Source organism: Hypanus sabinus, chromosome 10 (genome assembly GCF_030144855.1).
Source record: "Hypanus sabinus isolate sHypSab1 chromosome 10, sHypSab1.hap1, whole genome shotgun sequence".
NCBI lineage: Eukaryota > Metazoa > Chordata > Chondrichthyes > Myliobatiformes > Dasyatidae > Hypanus > Hypanus sabinus.
In genome coordinates, this window is record NC_082715.1 from 113,836,681 (window position 1) to 113,854,576 (window position 17,896).

At 37.6% G+C, this 17,896-nt stretch overlaps 2 protein-coding genes across 6 annotated transcripts in view; one reads left to right on the forward strand and one right to left on the reverse strand.

Moving 5' to 3' along the window:
- The window catches only part of LOC132401001 (calpain-8-like), a 149,885-nt gene extending 149,805 nt beyond the window's left edge, over nucleotides 1-80 (reverse strand). Inside the window, exon 1 of the mRNA XM_059982707.1 lies at nucleotides 6-80. The gene's annotated coding sequence lies outside the window, so the exon portion shown is untranslated. The remainder of the gene's footprint in view (nucleotides 1-5) is intronic.
- Nucleotides 81-129: 49 nt separating this feature from the next.
- LOC132401000 (serine/threonine-protein kinase MRCK alpha-like) overlaps nucleotides 130-17,896 on the forward strand; it is a 573,066-nt gene continuing 555,299 nt past the window's right edge. For 3 of the 5 annotated variants that reach the window (XM_059982693.1, XM_059982697.1, XM_059982694.1), the window contains exon 1: nucleotides 130-995. In XM_059982693.1, the coding sequence (XP_059838676.1) occupies nucleotides 821-995 (175 nt within the window). In that variant the 5' untranslated portion in view covers nucleotides 130-820. The remainder of the gene's footprint in view (nucleotides 996-17,896) is intronic. The other 2 variants (XM_059982696.1, XM_059982698.1) reach the window with 1 other exon arrangement.

Below are 17,896 nucleotides of genomic sequence, written 5' to 3' on the forward strand. Positions count from 1 at the left end.
GACACCTCACTTCTCCTCTCCCTCCTCGGTTCCTCCAGTATCCCGGCGTGCTGTGGAATGACCGGCGGGCTGGCGCGCTGTCCCCTCCCCCTTCTCGCTGTCCGTCAGTCCGCAGGGAGCGGCCGCCATGTTGAATCGCGGCTCACCTCAGGAGCGGCAGCGGCTGGAGCGGAGCGGGGAGGTGATGCTCGAGTGAGGAGGGAGGAGACCGCCAGCTGCCTTGTAAGAGGAACAGTGTGGCCGCTTTTCAGTTGTTTTCTTTCTTTATGCACCGAGAGGAGCAAAGGAACAATATATACCAGAGCAAACAATAACAAGCCCCGGTGCAAATGTCGGTGTGTGTGCGCGGGGTGTAAAGCCGGGTGCCGGGCGCGATGCTGAAGCTCTGCATCTTGATGAAGCGGCGGGCTCGTTGAGCAGCGGCAGCGTTCCCTCTTTCCCCCCGGCAAGGACACCGACGTCGAAGCGAGCCCCAAGAGCCAGGCCGGGATGGCCAAGCCCGGGGTGTGAGACTGCGGCCAACAGCCCTCGGGCCTCGCGGGGCAACTGAGATGGTGCCCAGGCAGATGTCTTCACCGGCATTACCGGCGCAGCTGGTTTCCAGCGGGACATTAACTGCTGTTCCCAAATAAAGGGAGCCGCTGGCTTATAAATAAGCGAGTAGCCGAGCTTGAGACTCTTCTTCCCTACCCCTCCCACCGCCTTCCTCCGCTGTCCTTTCATTAACCCCCCCCCACCCCCTCGAGCAGGGGAGGAGACGGCTTGTCCACCCCCGGCGCTGGAGGGAGCGAGCTGCCGGTTGCCTTTCCCTGGAGCCAAGATGTCGGCGGAGGTTCGCCTAAAGAAGCTGGAGGAGATGTTGTTAGACGGGCCACGAAGAAGCGGTCTGGCGGTCAGCGTGGAGACCCTGCTCGACATCATCGTGTGCCTGTACGATGAGTGCGCCAACTCCCCGCTCCGGAGGGAGAAGAACATCTCCGACTTCTTGGACTGGGGTGAGTCTCCAACCCCTCTACCGCCGTCACTAATTCCGGGAGACGGGGGCATAGCTTCGAGTTACAGAGGTGGCCCATGCCCAGCTAGCAGAAGGAGGTGAAGCTCTAATGTATTCAGTGGGATTGGCAGCCTAGGTTCTTTGATTCTTTGGAATTTTTTACCCCAAAGAGCCATGGATGTTAATTCCTCAAGGGAATTAATGGGTATTGGTGTTGGATAGGAAATTGGAAGGATTGAGAATCTATCATGGTATTGAACGGTGGAGCAGGAAAAAGGGGCTATATGAGCTCGCAGTTCTCTATTGGGATATTTTCGTATTAGATTTTTTCCAGGGAAGTGATATGGCATAATTAGAGAAGAACAAATCAGTCTCTGATCTGGTATTGCATTTTTGTATCTTGAAAAAATATTGTACTTTACACCTGTTATGCTCTGGAGTGAAAAAGCAGTTTTGTAAACCAGCAAAATGCATGGAAGAGTGCTCAGACTGCTGTCCTTTCTGATTTGTTTTAAATTATCAGCAATTAGTTTATAGGGTTACTTTTGAATACATTGCATCGGGAATGAAATAGAAGTGTGTCCATGTTTGCCATATACTCATGGTTGGTTATCAATGCTAAATCCTAGAGAACCTGTTTTCTGAGGGCGCTCTGTTTAATGTAGAATGTAACTGAAGAATATCACATAGCAAAACAATGCTCCAGTTTTTCCCTTTATTATATAAAAAAAGATATTGAACAGATGTTAACTATCTTTGTATATAGGATGATGAATTTGCAGTTTCTACATAACATTTGGATTGACTTTGTGTCTTTATCCATATATAGGTCCAGTTAATGGACACCACTTAATTGCTCACTGTGACAGTTAGAACTGGGATCCGGAATAAATTAATTCTGCATTTCTTCTAACATGACAAGGGATTTGGTTAGGAATGTAATTGATAAAATGTGCACTGAAATTATGCACATCAAGCTTTGTCACAATGCCCTCAGTGTTTTATTACTGTTATGCTGTGAAACAGTTGAGAAAAAAGGTTTCATGCTCTTATTTATAGCAGGATTAAAATATTTTAGAGCGGGTTGTAATCTTTGTTATCATCAAATTCCTTTACGATAGTTTAATGTACTATTACAAGATAATACCCATATTAACTTAACTCGTTTAACTAGTTCTGTTTCGGAAAGGAAATCTTAAACAAATATTGAAGATTCACTGTATATGTGCGATAATTATTTAGGGATATTGTACAATCTTTGGTACAAAATTACAGGAAGCATATTGAAAGTTAAATTTCTTATCACATTAGTTGGTCTCTGTCATGATGCGGTGTCAGAAGATAAAAATGTCTCTTCACTCATGGATGCATTTTACGCCCCCTTGTTCTTGATTAGTGTCAGATGTATTTGATACTAGGTTTCATCTCAATGTTCATATGGCATTAATGAATAAAATCCCTTTGTGGTTGGGCATCTCATCTCAGCTTTTTGTTATAGGTTCTCTGCAATACTTTTACATAATTGCAGTCATCTCTTCATCGAGATTAACCATGGATGCAGGTGAAGCAATAATGACTCAGTTTTGTCACTGGATGTACAGTCCTGTGATGTGTGATAAGTGATCATTTTAAGTATTTTAAGTATCATTTTAAGAATCATTTTAAGTATTTTTGGTGAGGAACTCAATCAGAATTATGAGTATAATTTTATGTATAGATGAGCAAACCTGCAGAAGTCTTCTGCTCATAAACCTGAAATTCTGCAGATGCTGAAAATCTAGAACAACATATAGAAAATGGTGGAGGGACTCAGCAGGTCAGGCAGCATCTATGGAAAGGAATAAACAGTTGACATTTTGGGATGAGGCATTCATTGGGTAGCGCACCCGAATGCATTTCCAGTCCTGAAGAAGGATCTCAGCCTGAAATGTTGACTTCTTTATTCTTTTCCATAGATACTGCCAGGCTTGCAGAGTTCTTAAAGCATTTGTATGATGTCTTCTGCTCGGTGGTCAGTATCCTTGGATATGATGTGCCTTTTTCAGAGATGAAAGAGATTAGTAATTTTACAAATCATTCAAACTGTTCATGTGCAGTATAAGCACTGAGGTGCTTCCAAGCAGCCCATATACAGTCATACTGAAGGAAATATTCTGTCAATTTATGCCTAAAGTGGCAGTTAACTTTTCTGTCAAAATCTTTTCTGCCGAAGTTAGTAATTTAGCTGCCATTAGTATTTTAACCTCTTGAATGTTGTGGGGTGATAAGAGCGCTGTGTGAGTAGGCATTTGCCAGGGTCTCTCAAAGGGCAGCTAATCCTTAATTATTGGGTGGATGAAAAAGTTTTTCTGTGTCCAGATGTATTATGCTACAGATTATATGCTGTTTTAACATGAAGTAAGTCAAAACTGTACTTTGTTTAAATTGCAGTTGGGAGGCAATGTGGATGTTTCCTTTTCTTCCCCAGTTGTGAATCTTGGTTTATACCAGACAGACAAATTTTTGCATCAGATGTAATCGAGTAATACTGCAATATAAGACTATTGAATAGTTCTTTAATACCATGAGATGGGTTCTTGATATTATAATTTACCTCATTATGATCTTGCACCTTATTATCTATCTGCACTGCACTTTCACTGTACCTGTTGCACTTTATTCTGCATTCTGTTATTGTTTTACCTTGTATTACCTGAATACAGTGAGTAATAATTTGATCTTTATCAATAATAATGTGACAAGCTTTTTTGGCCTGCCTTGGTACATGTGATGATAATAAATGAATTTCAATGTTTATACATTAACTGGATGCAAATCTCTACGAATGTACTAAATTGTGCCGTGGTAATTGCATATACTTTAATGTTAAAAATTAAATGAGCACTTACCAGTATTAAATTTCAAGTTCAGAATTCAGACAGTTGTACAGCTTTTCAAAAAAAAAATCAACTCTTAGTTTTTCCCCCATGAAAGAGTAATTTCTAGAGTGTTTTCTCAAGTTATAGAAATTGGTTCCTGTCATTTTTTCTAATCTGCAGTTAATGTCTGAAGAGAAACTTGCAAAGTGATGGGCTATTATCTCTTTCCTACCTTCTCTTAGACAAGATACTGACCATACATGTCAGGTAGTTTCTACTGTGAGAGAGGACAGTGGTTAGAAATGTGGTTTGTAACTGGTTTAGGAGGTTACTTTCATAATCGGTCTAGTCTGATTAGTGTCCTTATGATGGTTTCTTGTTTTAGTAAATTAGGTCTCCTAGATGGTTTGTGTTCTGTTTTTAGTTGAGCGGGCTGATTTAAGATCTTACAGATGCTTAAATTTGTTATGATGTCACTTTGAAAAACTGTGAGAGTTTCCTGCTCGGAGCCAGAGGCATTTTTCCTGCAGTTTCCAACTTCCATTGTTTTCCATGGAAGGTGTGTCATACTCAATACAAAAGCTGCACTGTGTAACAAGGAAATGATGTGGGGGGTTATGATATACACTGCTTGGAGTATTTTACTATTGTTTCACACTTCAAAGTGCAGTTGTTCTGTAAAGTACTGCAGTTTTGCTGTCTGGTAGATTGGACTTTTGAGATGATTTCTACTTTGGTAATTTGACTGAAAGGTTCAGAATAAAGTGTGATTTTCTTTGTACCTTTCATACACCAGAGTGTTCCACAGTGCTTTGCACCAGTGAGAGACTTTTAAATTGGTGTCACATTTACTTCACATGGGAGAAAAATCCAAAGCATACAATGTTGCAGGTGGAAGCCACTGCTATTTTTTTGTTTTGTTATTGCAACATGTTAGCTTTGTGCTCATGACATTGAACCCATGAACACCACCTCACTTCTTAAATGTGTACTATTTGTTTTTGCGTTATTTTTAATCTATTCAATATACATATTTAGTAACTAATTTATTATTTTTTTTCTGTTATAATTATTGCATTGAACAGCTGCTAAGTTTACAAATTTCATGATACATGCCAGTGATAAACCTGATTATTATTCTGATTCTGAAGTATGCCCTAGAATGTTATGCTCTCTATGAACTGTTTGAAGATGATTTGGTTTGTCTGGTATTGTGAATGAATCTTCTGGTTGAAATTTAAGTGCTCAGAATCCTGGAAATTCACAGCACATTCAGGCCAATGTGTTCATGTCACACCATTTTTCTGGTTGATTGATTCCTCATTTGCCTTTACTACTTCTGTGAGCATGTAGCAGGTATCTCTCCATCCTATTCTATTTTAAAAGATGCATGTAATTTCAAGTACTTGTTGAGCAGTTACATTAGGATTTATTTTGTTATGTAATTTTTTTTCAAAATATTCAACCAGAGTGACACAGAATAAAATGAGGTGTGATTCCTCAGTAACCAAAGAACAGTTTATCCTGCCCACATAATGGATTAATCTTTCTGAAATTTCTCTTTTAATACGTAATTTATTAAAAGAGAAAATGATGTAACAGTTTAGTAAGGAATCTATGTATAACAATGAGAAACAAGAGACTGCAGATGCTGGAATATGGAGCAGCAACCATTCTGCAGGAGGAACTCAGTGTATTGTGCAATACCTATTTACCGAGCAGCAGCAGGAGTATTGGTGGTGATGGTTGAAGAATGTGGAGAAGTCTGTTTTTGTGTGTGTCTAATAGAACAGGGAAAATGAATTTTAGTTTACTGCTAGACAATGGGGTGACCCGTTGGGGCACCCTTTGAGAGAATCAAAAGAGAGCTGCCCTGCCCTTCTGCTCTGCTTGGTGTCGCTGTTGAGGCTGGCCGTGCGTATGTGTCGTGGTGTTGCATTCCAATTTCCATGATGGCGGATTGGCTCTTGGGTGAAAGTGGGGCTGTTGTTTTTGGCGAATGAGCAATTTTGTATGAATATATACCCTGAACTTTGCCTGCATTCTGTAAGTTAGTGCATCGATTAAGTTAGTGTAAGTTAGTGAGTCGATTTAGCCAAAAAAAAGTGCCACTGTAATGCACTGTTTGCGCTAATTGGAGGTCACAAACATACAGAGCATGAGACTTTTAGTAGTATATAGATCTAATGATTTCTACTTTTGACAGTTTTGACTATTTTTGTTGTGGACTTGTATTGTGAAGAGGTTCTGGAACAAGATTTAGACTGAGTTGAATGGTAACTCCCTTGCAACCACTACTAAGCTGGCATCTATATTCTGGTTATAATCTATTTGTGTTTTAATGTATGGAATGTTCACATGCAAAATACCAATTTATCAGCATTGTGGGATATCTCAGAAACTGTAAGATTTTATCTGTGGCATTTCTACAATTCCATAATTTTCTTTGTTGTAGGATAATTTAAAAATATTTAATGGGCATTTTTGAGAGGAATATTTCTCAGGCAACAGAGGTTCTATTGCGATTATAAACATTAGTTGAAAACTACATTTTAACATTAGAGGCCATACATGAGTTAAAATTTTTCTCAGTATTTTATTAAATTGGTAGAACAGCTAAGTTTCTAAAGGTAAGTTGATGCAACATCTGAGACAGTTTTGTGATAGTGATTGGCCTCAAGAAGATAGCTGTGAGAATGTTTTCATGGACATTGACAGATAATATATTCTTGTTAAGTCTCTATTTTAATGAGATGTGCATTCTGTTTTTGAGAAAATGTGTCCCAATTAAATGGAGGTCAACTTAATTTAGTTAATAGGCTTTTATGACTGTTGCTTCCAGACCCTAAAAATCAGGAACAGAAGGAGATTTGACAGTCTCACAGACTTTTAGCTTTTCACATCCCTTTCATCCTCCCCCTGACCTTACCCGTGTTACCTGGACTCACCTAAAACTTGCCAGTCTGTGCTCCTCCACCTTCCTTTACTTTTTTATTCTGGGTTCTGCTGTGTTCCTTTCCAGTCCTGATGTGAAACGTCTTCATTTCCCTCCATATATGGTGTATGACCTCCTGACTTCCCCCAGCATTTTTAGCATTTCTCTTGTGTTTCTGATTTGTCAGTCATTTGTCTAATTTGCCTGATTTACAATTGGTAAAGTCCTTGTGAGGAATTATATGCAGAATTAAAAGGACTAAAACCTAACTGACTTATTTTCACCTTTTCCATAACTAAATAAAATATTCACAGATTTCAGCTTTTCGAGATTCAAAATTGTTTAATGTCATTTCCAGTACACAAGTGTAAAGGAGAAAGGAATAGTTATTACTCCAGATCCAATGCAACATAAATAAGGTAAAGAACAGAATAAAACTTCTTGTCAACATTACATGCTGAATGACATAAATATCAGAGAGTGAGGGGATAATTGATCAGAGTTAAAGGGAAGTAGTCACATGAAGGTGTGACTGGCAGATAAGTGTGTGGCTGAGAAGCTGGTACAGGGGGCAGGACTTAAGATTCTTGGATCTTTGGGATCTCTTCTAGGGGAGGTATGACCTGTTCAAAAGTAATATGTTACACCCGAACTTGAGGGGACCAATATTCTCACTGGCAGGTTTATTAGAGCTTTTGGGGAGGGTTTAAACTAATTTGGCGGGCGGAGTGGGGGGGGCTTGGGAACCGGAGTGTTGGGACTCAGGATAGGGAGGATGGTAAAAAAGTAAAGATAGCATGCAGTCAGACTGTCAGGAAGGGCAGGCAGGTGATGGGACATGGTTGTAGCTGACAGGGTGGGTATCAGTACATTAGCGATGCAAAATCAAAAAGGTTAGCAAATATGGTACTCAAGGTGTTCCATCTCAGTGCATGGAGTATATGAAATAAGGTGGATGATCTTGTTGCACTATTACAGATTGTCGGGTATGATATTGTGGCCACCAGTAAATTGTGGCTGAAGGATGGTTGTAGTTGGGAGCTGAATGTCCAAGGATATACATTGTATCGGAGGGATAGGAAGGTAAGCACGGGGAGGCTACTGGTTCTTCCATTCTACTGGTAAAGAATGGCATCAAATCCGTAGGATCATAGGATAGGAAGATGTTGAATCCTCGTGGGTTGAGTTAAGAAACTGCAAGGGTTAAAGGACTCTGATGGCAATTAAATACAGGCCTCCAAACAGGAGCTGGGACATGCACCACAGATTACAACAGGAAATAGAAAAGGCGTATCAAAAAGGCAATGTTATGATAGTCATGGGAGATTTTAATGTGAAGGTTGATTTGGAAAATCAGGTTGGTAATGGATCTCGAGAATGATCAGTTTGTTGATGAGCCTACTAGAGCAGTGGTCCCTAACCACTGGGCTGCAGACTGGTACCGGGCCGCAAGGAAGCAATATGATTAGGTGATATGAAACGATGTGAGTCAGCTGCACCTTTCCTCATTCCCTGTCACGCCCACTGTTGAACTTGAATGCACGTGTGGTCATCAGTCACCTAAATACAGTGATACCCTCGCACCATGGGTCACTGGTTGGCCTCGGGTAACCAGCTGCTTTGTGCAGCTGGCAAGAAGTGCCGATGGTACTGGCCTGGAGCATGGACAGATGGGCGCCGCCTCTAAACCTGTTCACCACACTGAATGTTCATGGGGAACCCTGTGCTAAAATATTCGCAAACGACCTAATATTCGCTGCGATCTACTGAAAGTCATCCCTCAAGCCAAACTTTTGTCGGCCAATAGATCCTACCTACCTACAAGATGGGTGGGCACGCGCCCTGTCGCACGCCTCGCTCGGTTGGTCGCTCTCTCCGGGCTGCGACCACCATGGTCCTGGTACGCGGACCTCTGGCCTTTACCTTGTCCTCTCACTGGTGTGTTTCAATGATTTTATATGTTCTTACAAGGAAAATTTGTGCTGTGTGTTTAATATCCAAACATGACTTAAAATGTTATGATGCTATTGATTTATAAGTGAGTTATAATTGACATTACTACATTCATGCGAGGGAAAATGTGTGCTGTATGTTTAATAAATTTGTTAGATAAACCCTTTTAGAAATGAAATTGTATGTATTAGCCACTTATAAGTGACTTATAGTTGATTTATCATCTATATTATGGTTGTTATTAACACCCTCCTCTCTCCCCCCCCCACCCCCACCCGGGTTGGCTGGTCTGCAAGAATATTGTCAATATTAAACCAGTCTGCTTTGTGAAAAAGGTTGGTGACCCCTGTACTGGAAGATCAGCTATACTGGATTGGGTGTTATGTAATGAGCTGGAGGCTATTAGGGAGTTTAAGGTAAAAGAACTCTTAGGAACCAGTGATCACAATATGATTGAGTTCAACTTGAAATTTGATAGGGAGAAAGTACAGTTTGTTGCAGCAGTATTTGTGGAGTCAGGGAAATCTCAGTAATATGAGAGAGGAGTTGGCCAAAGTAAAATTGGAAGGAGCTGCTGGCAGGGATGTTGGCTGAGCAGCTATGGTATGTGTTTCTGGGAAAAATGAGGAAGATGCAGGATGTGTATTCCAAAAATGAAGAAATACTCAAATGGCAAAATAGTACAACTGACAAGGGAAGTCAAAGCTAATGTAAAAACAAAAGAGAGGGCATACAACAAAGCAAAAATTAGTGGGAAGATTGAGGATTGGGAAGCTTTTTAAAAACAAATGGACAACAACTAAAAGAATCTAAAGGGAAAAGATGAAAAATGAAAACAAGCTAGCAAATAATATCGAAGTGGATAGTAAAAGATTTTTCCAATTATGTAAAAAAAAATATAAGAGATGAGAGTGGATATAGGACCACTCAAAAATGAGGCAGGAGAAATAATAATGAGGGACAAGATGGCAGATGAACTAAATGAGTATGTTGCATCAGTCTTCACTGTTGAAGACACTAGCAGTGTGCTAGATGTTATAGTATGTGATGGAAGAGAAGTGGGTGCAGTTGCTACTACAAGGGAGAAGCAGCTCAAAAAGCTGGAAGACCTAAAGGGACTTAAGTCACCATGACCAGATGAAGTGCACCCTAGGGTTCTGAAAGAGGTAGCATTAGAGATTGTGGCAGCATTAGAAGTGATCTTTCAATAATCATTGAACTCTGGCATGGTGCCAGAGGACTAGGAATTACAACTGTCACTCCACTCTAAGAAAGGAGGAAGGCAGCAGAAAGGAAGTTATAGTCCAGTTAGTTTGACCTCAATGGTTGGTAAGATGTTAGAGTCAATTGTTAAGGATGAGGTGATGGAGTACTTGACTTAGGAAAAGATAGGACAAAGTCAGCATGGTTTCCTGTTTGAATTCTTTGAGGAGATTACAAGTAGGATAGATAAAGGGGGATGCAGTGTATGTTGTATATTTGGACTTTCAGAAGGCCTTTGACAAGGTGTCACATATGAGGCTGCTTACCATGGTATTACAGGAATGTTACGAAGATGGGTAGAGCATTGGTTGATTGGAAGAAGGCAGTGAGTGGCAATAAATGGACTTTGGTCTAATTGGCTGCCAATGTTTTGTGGTGTTCCACAGGGGTCAGTGCTGAGACCACTTCTTTTTATGCTGTATATAAATGATTTAGGTGATGAAATAGATGGCTTTTTTGCCAGGTTTGCAGATGATACGAAGATTGGTGGAGGGGAGTTTGTTTTTTTGGATAAGTGGTACTCACCATGTAACAAAAATGCAGAAAACAAGTTCTCTTACTCCTTCTTGACAGAGTACTCCATATCATCATCAGCAAAGCCAAACTCACAAAGATGAAGTTAAACTTTGGAAGGTATTTTGTATGGTGGCTATGTCATGAGAATGTAAAGTAGGTGTTAACTATACAATGTGGGTTATGTGCACTAGGTGAAGAAGGTTACTTGGTAGTGTCACTGGAGTAACTGACTTTCATAAGCAAACTTCTATCAATCAGTAAGATTCACTTCCCTTCCATTCTTTGCCGCTTTTCTAGGTGCTTGTAGGCTTGATTTGTCCCTGGTTTCTTTACTTTATAACTAAGTTAGTTGAGTGCAAATTATGATGCCCATTGAATCCAATATGTGAATCAGAATCAGGTTAGTATCACTGGCATTTGTTGACTTTGTGGCAGTACAATGCAATGCATAATAATAGGGGGGAAACTGAATAAAATATATACACACATATAGTAGTTGAATTAAATAAGTAGTGTAAAAGTAGAAATTAAAAAAGTAGTGAGGTAATGTTCATGGATTTAATGTCTGTTCAGAACTCAGATGGCAGAGGGGACAAAGCTGTTCCTGAATTGTTCAGTTGCGTGCCTTCATGCTTCTGTACCTCCTTCCTGATTGTAGCAATGAGAACAAGGTATTACCCGGGTAATGGGGGTCTTTATTGATCAATGCCAGCATTTTGAGGGATTGTTCCTTGAAGATGCCCTGGATACTATGGAGGTTAGTGCTTACGATGGAGCTGACTAAGTTTACAACTCTCTGTAGCTTACTTTGATGCTGTGTAGTAGCTCCTCCCATACCTGGCAGTGATTCAGCCACTTAGAATGCTCTCCACGGTACTTCTGTAGAAATTTCCGAGTGGTTTTTGAGACGTATCAAATCTTCTCAAATTACTGTTAAAATATAGGCATTGTCGTGTGTTCTTTATAGCTGCATCAATTTCTTGGGTCCAGGTTAGATCCTCAGAGATATTGAGACTCAGGAATAGGAAATTGCTCAGTCTTTCAACTTCTGATCCCTCTAAGATGACTGGTGTGTATTCTCTTGTATTACTGTTTCTGAAATCCACAGTCAGTTCTTTGGACTTGGTGACATTGAGAGCAAAGTTGTTGCTACGGCACCACTCAACTAGCTGATATATCTCACTTCTGTACACTCGCTTGTCACTGTCTGAAATTCTGTGTGTGTGTGTGTATATATGCATGTGTATATGTATATGCAAAGAGATTTATTGAAAATGAAAAATTGTGTTATGCTTAGACGAGGTTGCATAATTAACATGCACAAGGATATTTGGGTTGTCTTTGCATATTTGACGTGTCACGTTGATTTTTCTGGCTGTACTGTTAGCACTGATTAATATTCTCTTTGGAGTTAGCATATAATTGTTCAGGTTTCAAATTTGAATTTTCTAATTTGCTAACAGAATACTAATTATTTCACACTCTTAAATTAATTATGGATTTAAAATTTATCTGAACAGAGCTTTGTCACATCTGCAGATATTTCCCATGTGTAAATTTAAACATATCACATTCCTTATGATAAATTAACTTTTTGTTGAAGTGATTTTAATTCTCCTTTAAGGAAAAGACTGCTTTAAGTTTTTAAAGGAATTGTAGCAAATGTTTTTGCGCAGACTTTATGATAATTAGCTTTGTGACTTTCACATTCTCGAAAAAGGATTGCTTATCTGTTTTGCAATTAAAACTTGCTTGATTCTCACTGTTTTTCCACAACAGATAAAGTCAAATTGTAGATTATAGTTCATAAAATGAATAGAGCTGAGAGTTGCTAGACTGGAGTGGAGGGGGTGGGATGGAATGGATGGAAAAGAATTTCAAATCTCCATCAAAAGGCATATTCAAAAGTTATTTAGACTCTGGTGGAGTGAGCCCCAGTACATAAAAATGGGGGTAGAAAAAAACTGGGAATTGCAGGCGAGTTCACCTTACATCAGTGGTGGATGAAAATGCTTAAGTCTGTTATAAAAGATGTTATAGCAGAACACTTGGAAAGCAATATTGAGATTAAATTAGGCCAGCTTGGGTTTGTAAGTGGGAAATCATATTTAAGAAATCTTGTTTTTCTTTTGAGGCTGTAACTAATAGAGTAGGTGAATTTGGATTAGCAGATAACTTTGTATTTGAGTTAAGTCCAAATATAATCCTGAGTTGTTAGCATTGAATCAGATTGATTCTATCTTGCTATTATGTCTCTTGAATGGGCCACTTGTACAATAAATTTGAACTTTTGATTTCTCAGTTTTCCTCATGGCTGTTGCATTGTATTTGTGTATATTGCACTTAGTAACTGCAGAACTACATTCTGCATTTTTTTAAACTTTTGTTCAATCTTGGTATATGTATGAAATGATCTTTCTGGTTTGCATGTAAAAAAACTTTTCACTGTATCTCTGTATATGTAACAATAATCGGATTTCTGTATTGGGTTTCTGGATTGGGAATTCATCAAGGGTCAACTTGATGAATTCCCAATCCACACAATCAATACAGAATTTGGTCGACAGAAAGGAAATATAAAGTAGGAATAAGCAGTTTGCTTTCCTGGAGAGGAGTACTTTATGCCAACTATTTAACATAACATTAACATATTAGCATAAGTTGTATGTTAATAATTTAGATGAGTGAACTAAATGAAATATTTTTATGTTTGTGGAAGAGATAAAAGTAAGGGGCAGAGTGTTATGTTGCGTAACTTCAAAACATTACACATTCAAAGGAAGACACAGAAGTCCAAAATGTGAGTCTTAATTTCATGTTTAAGTGAGATGCGCATGTGCCACGTGATAGCATCATAGCGTTTGCAATTCATGTATTTATACATGTAAACTGTAATGAGATATTTTAACAAAAAAATGCTTAAACAAACAAAATATATACAAGATTGTTCAAATATTACTGAAATATTCAATACACAGCACTCTTTCCTGCTTAGAGAATGTACCTGAACTATATACACATTATACAACTACTGTAAAGAGACATCAACAGCATAGTAAATTTTTAATTGTCCCATTCAGGCCTAAAGATTTAATCACTGTGGGGGAATTTATTACTCTTGTGGGATAATTTATTTCCTGATAAGAGGTGATCACTCTGCTTGGCTGGTGAGGCTTGTGGCTGTGAAGCAATCTCAGGTGCTGGGGCCTCCTGGTGCTTTTCAGAGTTGACTCTGAGCCCCAATAAGTGGTTCTGACAGCAATAGCTACCACCTTCTCTGTAACAAGTGACCCTGCTTTCCTCAACTGATCAATTTTTCATCTCCAGATGATATCAGCCGTAATCTTCACTGTGTAGGAGAGTGTTCCTTAATCTTTTCGATTACCCACTTTGATTATCTCCGCAGTCCCTTGTCAGGACTGCTTGTCCAGGAGTGAAACATCAAACCTCCTTGTTGAGGAGCCTTCAATTTGGTTCAGCAGTTTGCCCTGCACCCTCAATCTGGAATTGAGTTTGATGGGATCCAAGCATGAATGCAAGAATTAATTGGTGGTGGTGGATAGAGTATGTTGCATTATAACATGCAAGGAGGAAATTGGCAAATTTCTCATTTAGTGTGTTCCACTGACATTTCTTGCAGTGCATTCTTTAACTTCTGGACAAGCTGTTTGTAGCTGGGTGGTACAGTGCAGATGTAGTATGTCTTATTCCATTCATTTTTAGGAATAATTGAAACTGTGGTCCATTGTCACTAAATGTGTTCTGGAAGACCAATCCTTGTGAATGTGCTTCTCAATACATCAACAGTGTACAAGGCTGTAGTGGAGGCTATTGGAACACAGCTGGCCACTTTGCTGCTGCAGGGTTTTCCAAGGGATGGAGAGGTGTTGATCTTGACATCTGTTGGCATCCTGTACAGTGCATGGCAAGCTGCTTGGTGATGCCTATCTATTCCAGGCCACCAGGTAAAACTTAAATTGAGTTGACTTTATTTCTTGCATCCTTCACATACATGAGGAGTAAAAATCTTTACGTTACGTGTCCATCTAAATTTGTAATCATAGTAATTTATAATAAATAGAACAGTCAATGTTATATACAGTGCACTCAAATCAACATGATTTATCAGTCTTTCTTTTTCAATCTTTTTATTGAATTTCATATATAAAAAAAACATAATATAATAATAAATAGGTTATAAATGCATAAGACTTGAAATTGAATTAATAGTAGGATAACAATATCCTATTAAAATATCAACAGAAAAACATAGTACATTATCAATCAGGTCTATAATAATTATATGAAAAAAATAAAAATAATCATCAAATGAAAAAGAAAAAATTATAAAAATACAGGCAAAAAATATAAAAAAAATACTAAACTAAACTAACATGGGCAATAATAACAGTTTATTTGTATATGATAGTGCCAAAAACTCCGGAACTCCATACCTGAACAAGAATAAGTAAAGAGAAGGTCTGGAAGAGGCCAAATTAATTCATATGAAAATGTCGAATGAACGGTCCCCAAGTTTCTTCAAATTTAATTGATGAGTCAAAAATAGTGCTTCTAATTTTTTCCAAGCTCAGAAAAGAAATAGTTTGAGAGAACCACTGGAACATGGTAGGAGGATTTACTTCTTTCCAATTTTGTAATATAGACCTTCTGGCCATTAATGTTACAAAAGCAATCATTCGTCGAATTGAAGGGGAACGCTGATTATCATCCTCATTTGGTATACCAAAAATTGCAGTAATAAAATGAGGTTGTAAATCGATATTCCAAATTGAGGAAATGGTAGCAAATATGTCCTTCCAATAGTTATGTAAAGTGGGACATGACCAAAACATGTGGGTCAACGAGGCCACATCTGAATGACATCTGTCACATTGAGGGTTAATATGAGAATAGAATCGAGCAAGCTTATCTTTAGACATATGAGCTCTATGTACAATTTTAAATAGTATTAAAGCATGTTTAGCACATATAGAAGAAGAATTAACCATTTGTAAAATTTTTTCCCATTTTTCTATTGATATATTATATTGAAGTTCTTTTTCCCATTTTTGTTTAATTCTACCTGATATTTCTGGTTGTATCTTCATAATCATATTATAAATAAAAGCCACTAATCCCTTCTGATAGGGATTTAAGGTAAAAATCATACCTAAAAAGTCCATTGAAGTTGAATTGGGGAAGGATGGTAGAATTTTATGTAAAAAATTTCTAATTTGTAAATATCTAAAAAAGTTAGATTTAGGTAACTCAAATTTGTTGGAAAGTTGGTCGAAAGACATCAAACTACCTTCAAAGAAGAGATCACGAAAGCATTTTATACCTTTCCTTTTCCATATGCTAAAGGCTTGATCTGTCAAAGAAGGTTTGAAAAAAAAATTAAGTAAAATAGGGCTATCAAGAACAAAGTTTTTCAGAGTAAAAAATTTACGGAATTGAAACCAAATTCGTAATGTATGTTTGACAACAGGGTCGGATATCTGTTTATTGAATTTAACTAAATCGGCGGAAAGAGAAGAACCCAGAACGGAGAATAGAGAATATCCCTGTGCCTCATTGCATTCTAAATTTACCCACTGTGGGCACAATGGTGAATCCAAATCTGATTTCCAATAAATTAAGTTACGAATATTATTCGCCCAATAGTAAAATCTAAAGTTAGGTAGAGCTAAACCACCATCTTTTTTAGATTTTTGTAATTGCCTTTTACTTAACCTAGGATTTTTATTTTGCCACACAAATGAAGAAATTTTTGAATCAATGTTATCAAAAAAAGATTTAGGAATAAAAATTGGTAAAGCTTGAAATAAATAAAAAAATTTCGGTAGAATCATCATTTTAATAGCATTAATCCGACCAACTAATGATAAGGATAAAGGAGACCATCTTGTAGTAAGTTGTTGAATTTGATAAAGCATAGGTAGAAAATTCAATGTAAATAAATCTTTATATTTCTTAGTAATTTTTATACCTAAATAGATAAAGTTATCATCAACAACTTTAAATGGTGTCCTTTCATTCAATAAAGTTTGCGCGTTTAAAGGGAATAAATCACTCTTATCCAAGTTTAGTTTATAACCAGAAAAACTACCAAATTGAGCCAACAAGGATAAAATAGCGGGAATAGACCTGTCAGGATCAGAAATATATAACAACAAGTCATCAGCATAAAGTGATAACTTGTATAATTTCTCATTATGGGTAATACCAAAAATATTAGGAGATTCACAAATAGCAATGGCTAAAGGTTCTAATGCAATATTAAACAATAAAGGACTTAAGGGACAACCTTGTCTCATACCACGAGATAATTGAAAAAAAGATCAGTAATTATTTGTAAGAACAGAAGCAACAGGTTTATGATATATTAATTTGATCCATGATATAAAATTAGGACTAAAATTAAAATATCTCAAAGTGTTAAATAAGTATACCCATTCAACTCTATCAAAAGCTTTTTCAGCATCTAGTGAAATAACACATTCTGGAATTGTGGGTGATGAAGTATAAATTATATTAATCAATTTTCTAATATTAAAAAAGGAATACCGATTCCTAATAAAACCAGTTTGGTCTTCTGAAATAATCTGTGATACTACCTTTTCTAACCTAATAGCTAAAATTTTTGTAAGAATCTTAGAATCTACATTTAATAGTGATATAGGGCGATAAGATGCACATAAAGTGGGATCCTTATCTTTTTTAAGAATTAGAGAGATAGTAGCTTCATAAAAAGACTGAGGTAATCTCTTCTTAACAAATGCATCATTAAAAATTTCACATAACCAAGGGGAAAGCAAAGAAGAAAAAGTTTTAAAAAATTCTATAATATAACCATCAGGACCAGGAGCTTTCCCTGAGTTCATTGATGAGATGGCCTCTCCTATTTCGGCCAGAGAGATAGGAGCATCAAACAAGCTACGATCTTTATCTGTCAGTTTGGGAATATTCAAATTGTTAAAAAAGTTATCCATCATGGACAGATCGCCGTCAAATTCTGATTGATATAAAGATTTATAAAAATCTTGAAAAGTGTTATTGATTTCTTTATGATCAGTAGTCAGATTGCCGTCTTGTTTATGAATTTTAATAATTTGTCGCTTAGTCGAAATAGCTTTTAATTGGTTAGCTAATAATTTACCAGTTCGATCACTATGGATATAAAATTGGGCCCTGGTCCTAATTAATTGATTCTCATTTGAAAAAGATAATAATAAGCTATGCTTCATTTGAAGCTCAACTCTTTTCTTATAAGGTTCTTTGGTAGGAGTCACGGAATAAATCTTATCAATTTCTTTAATTTTATCCACTAATAAAGCAATATCTAAATATCTTTGTTTTCTTTTACCGACGGAATAT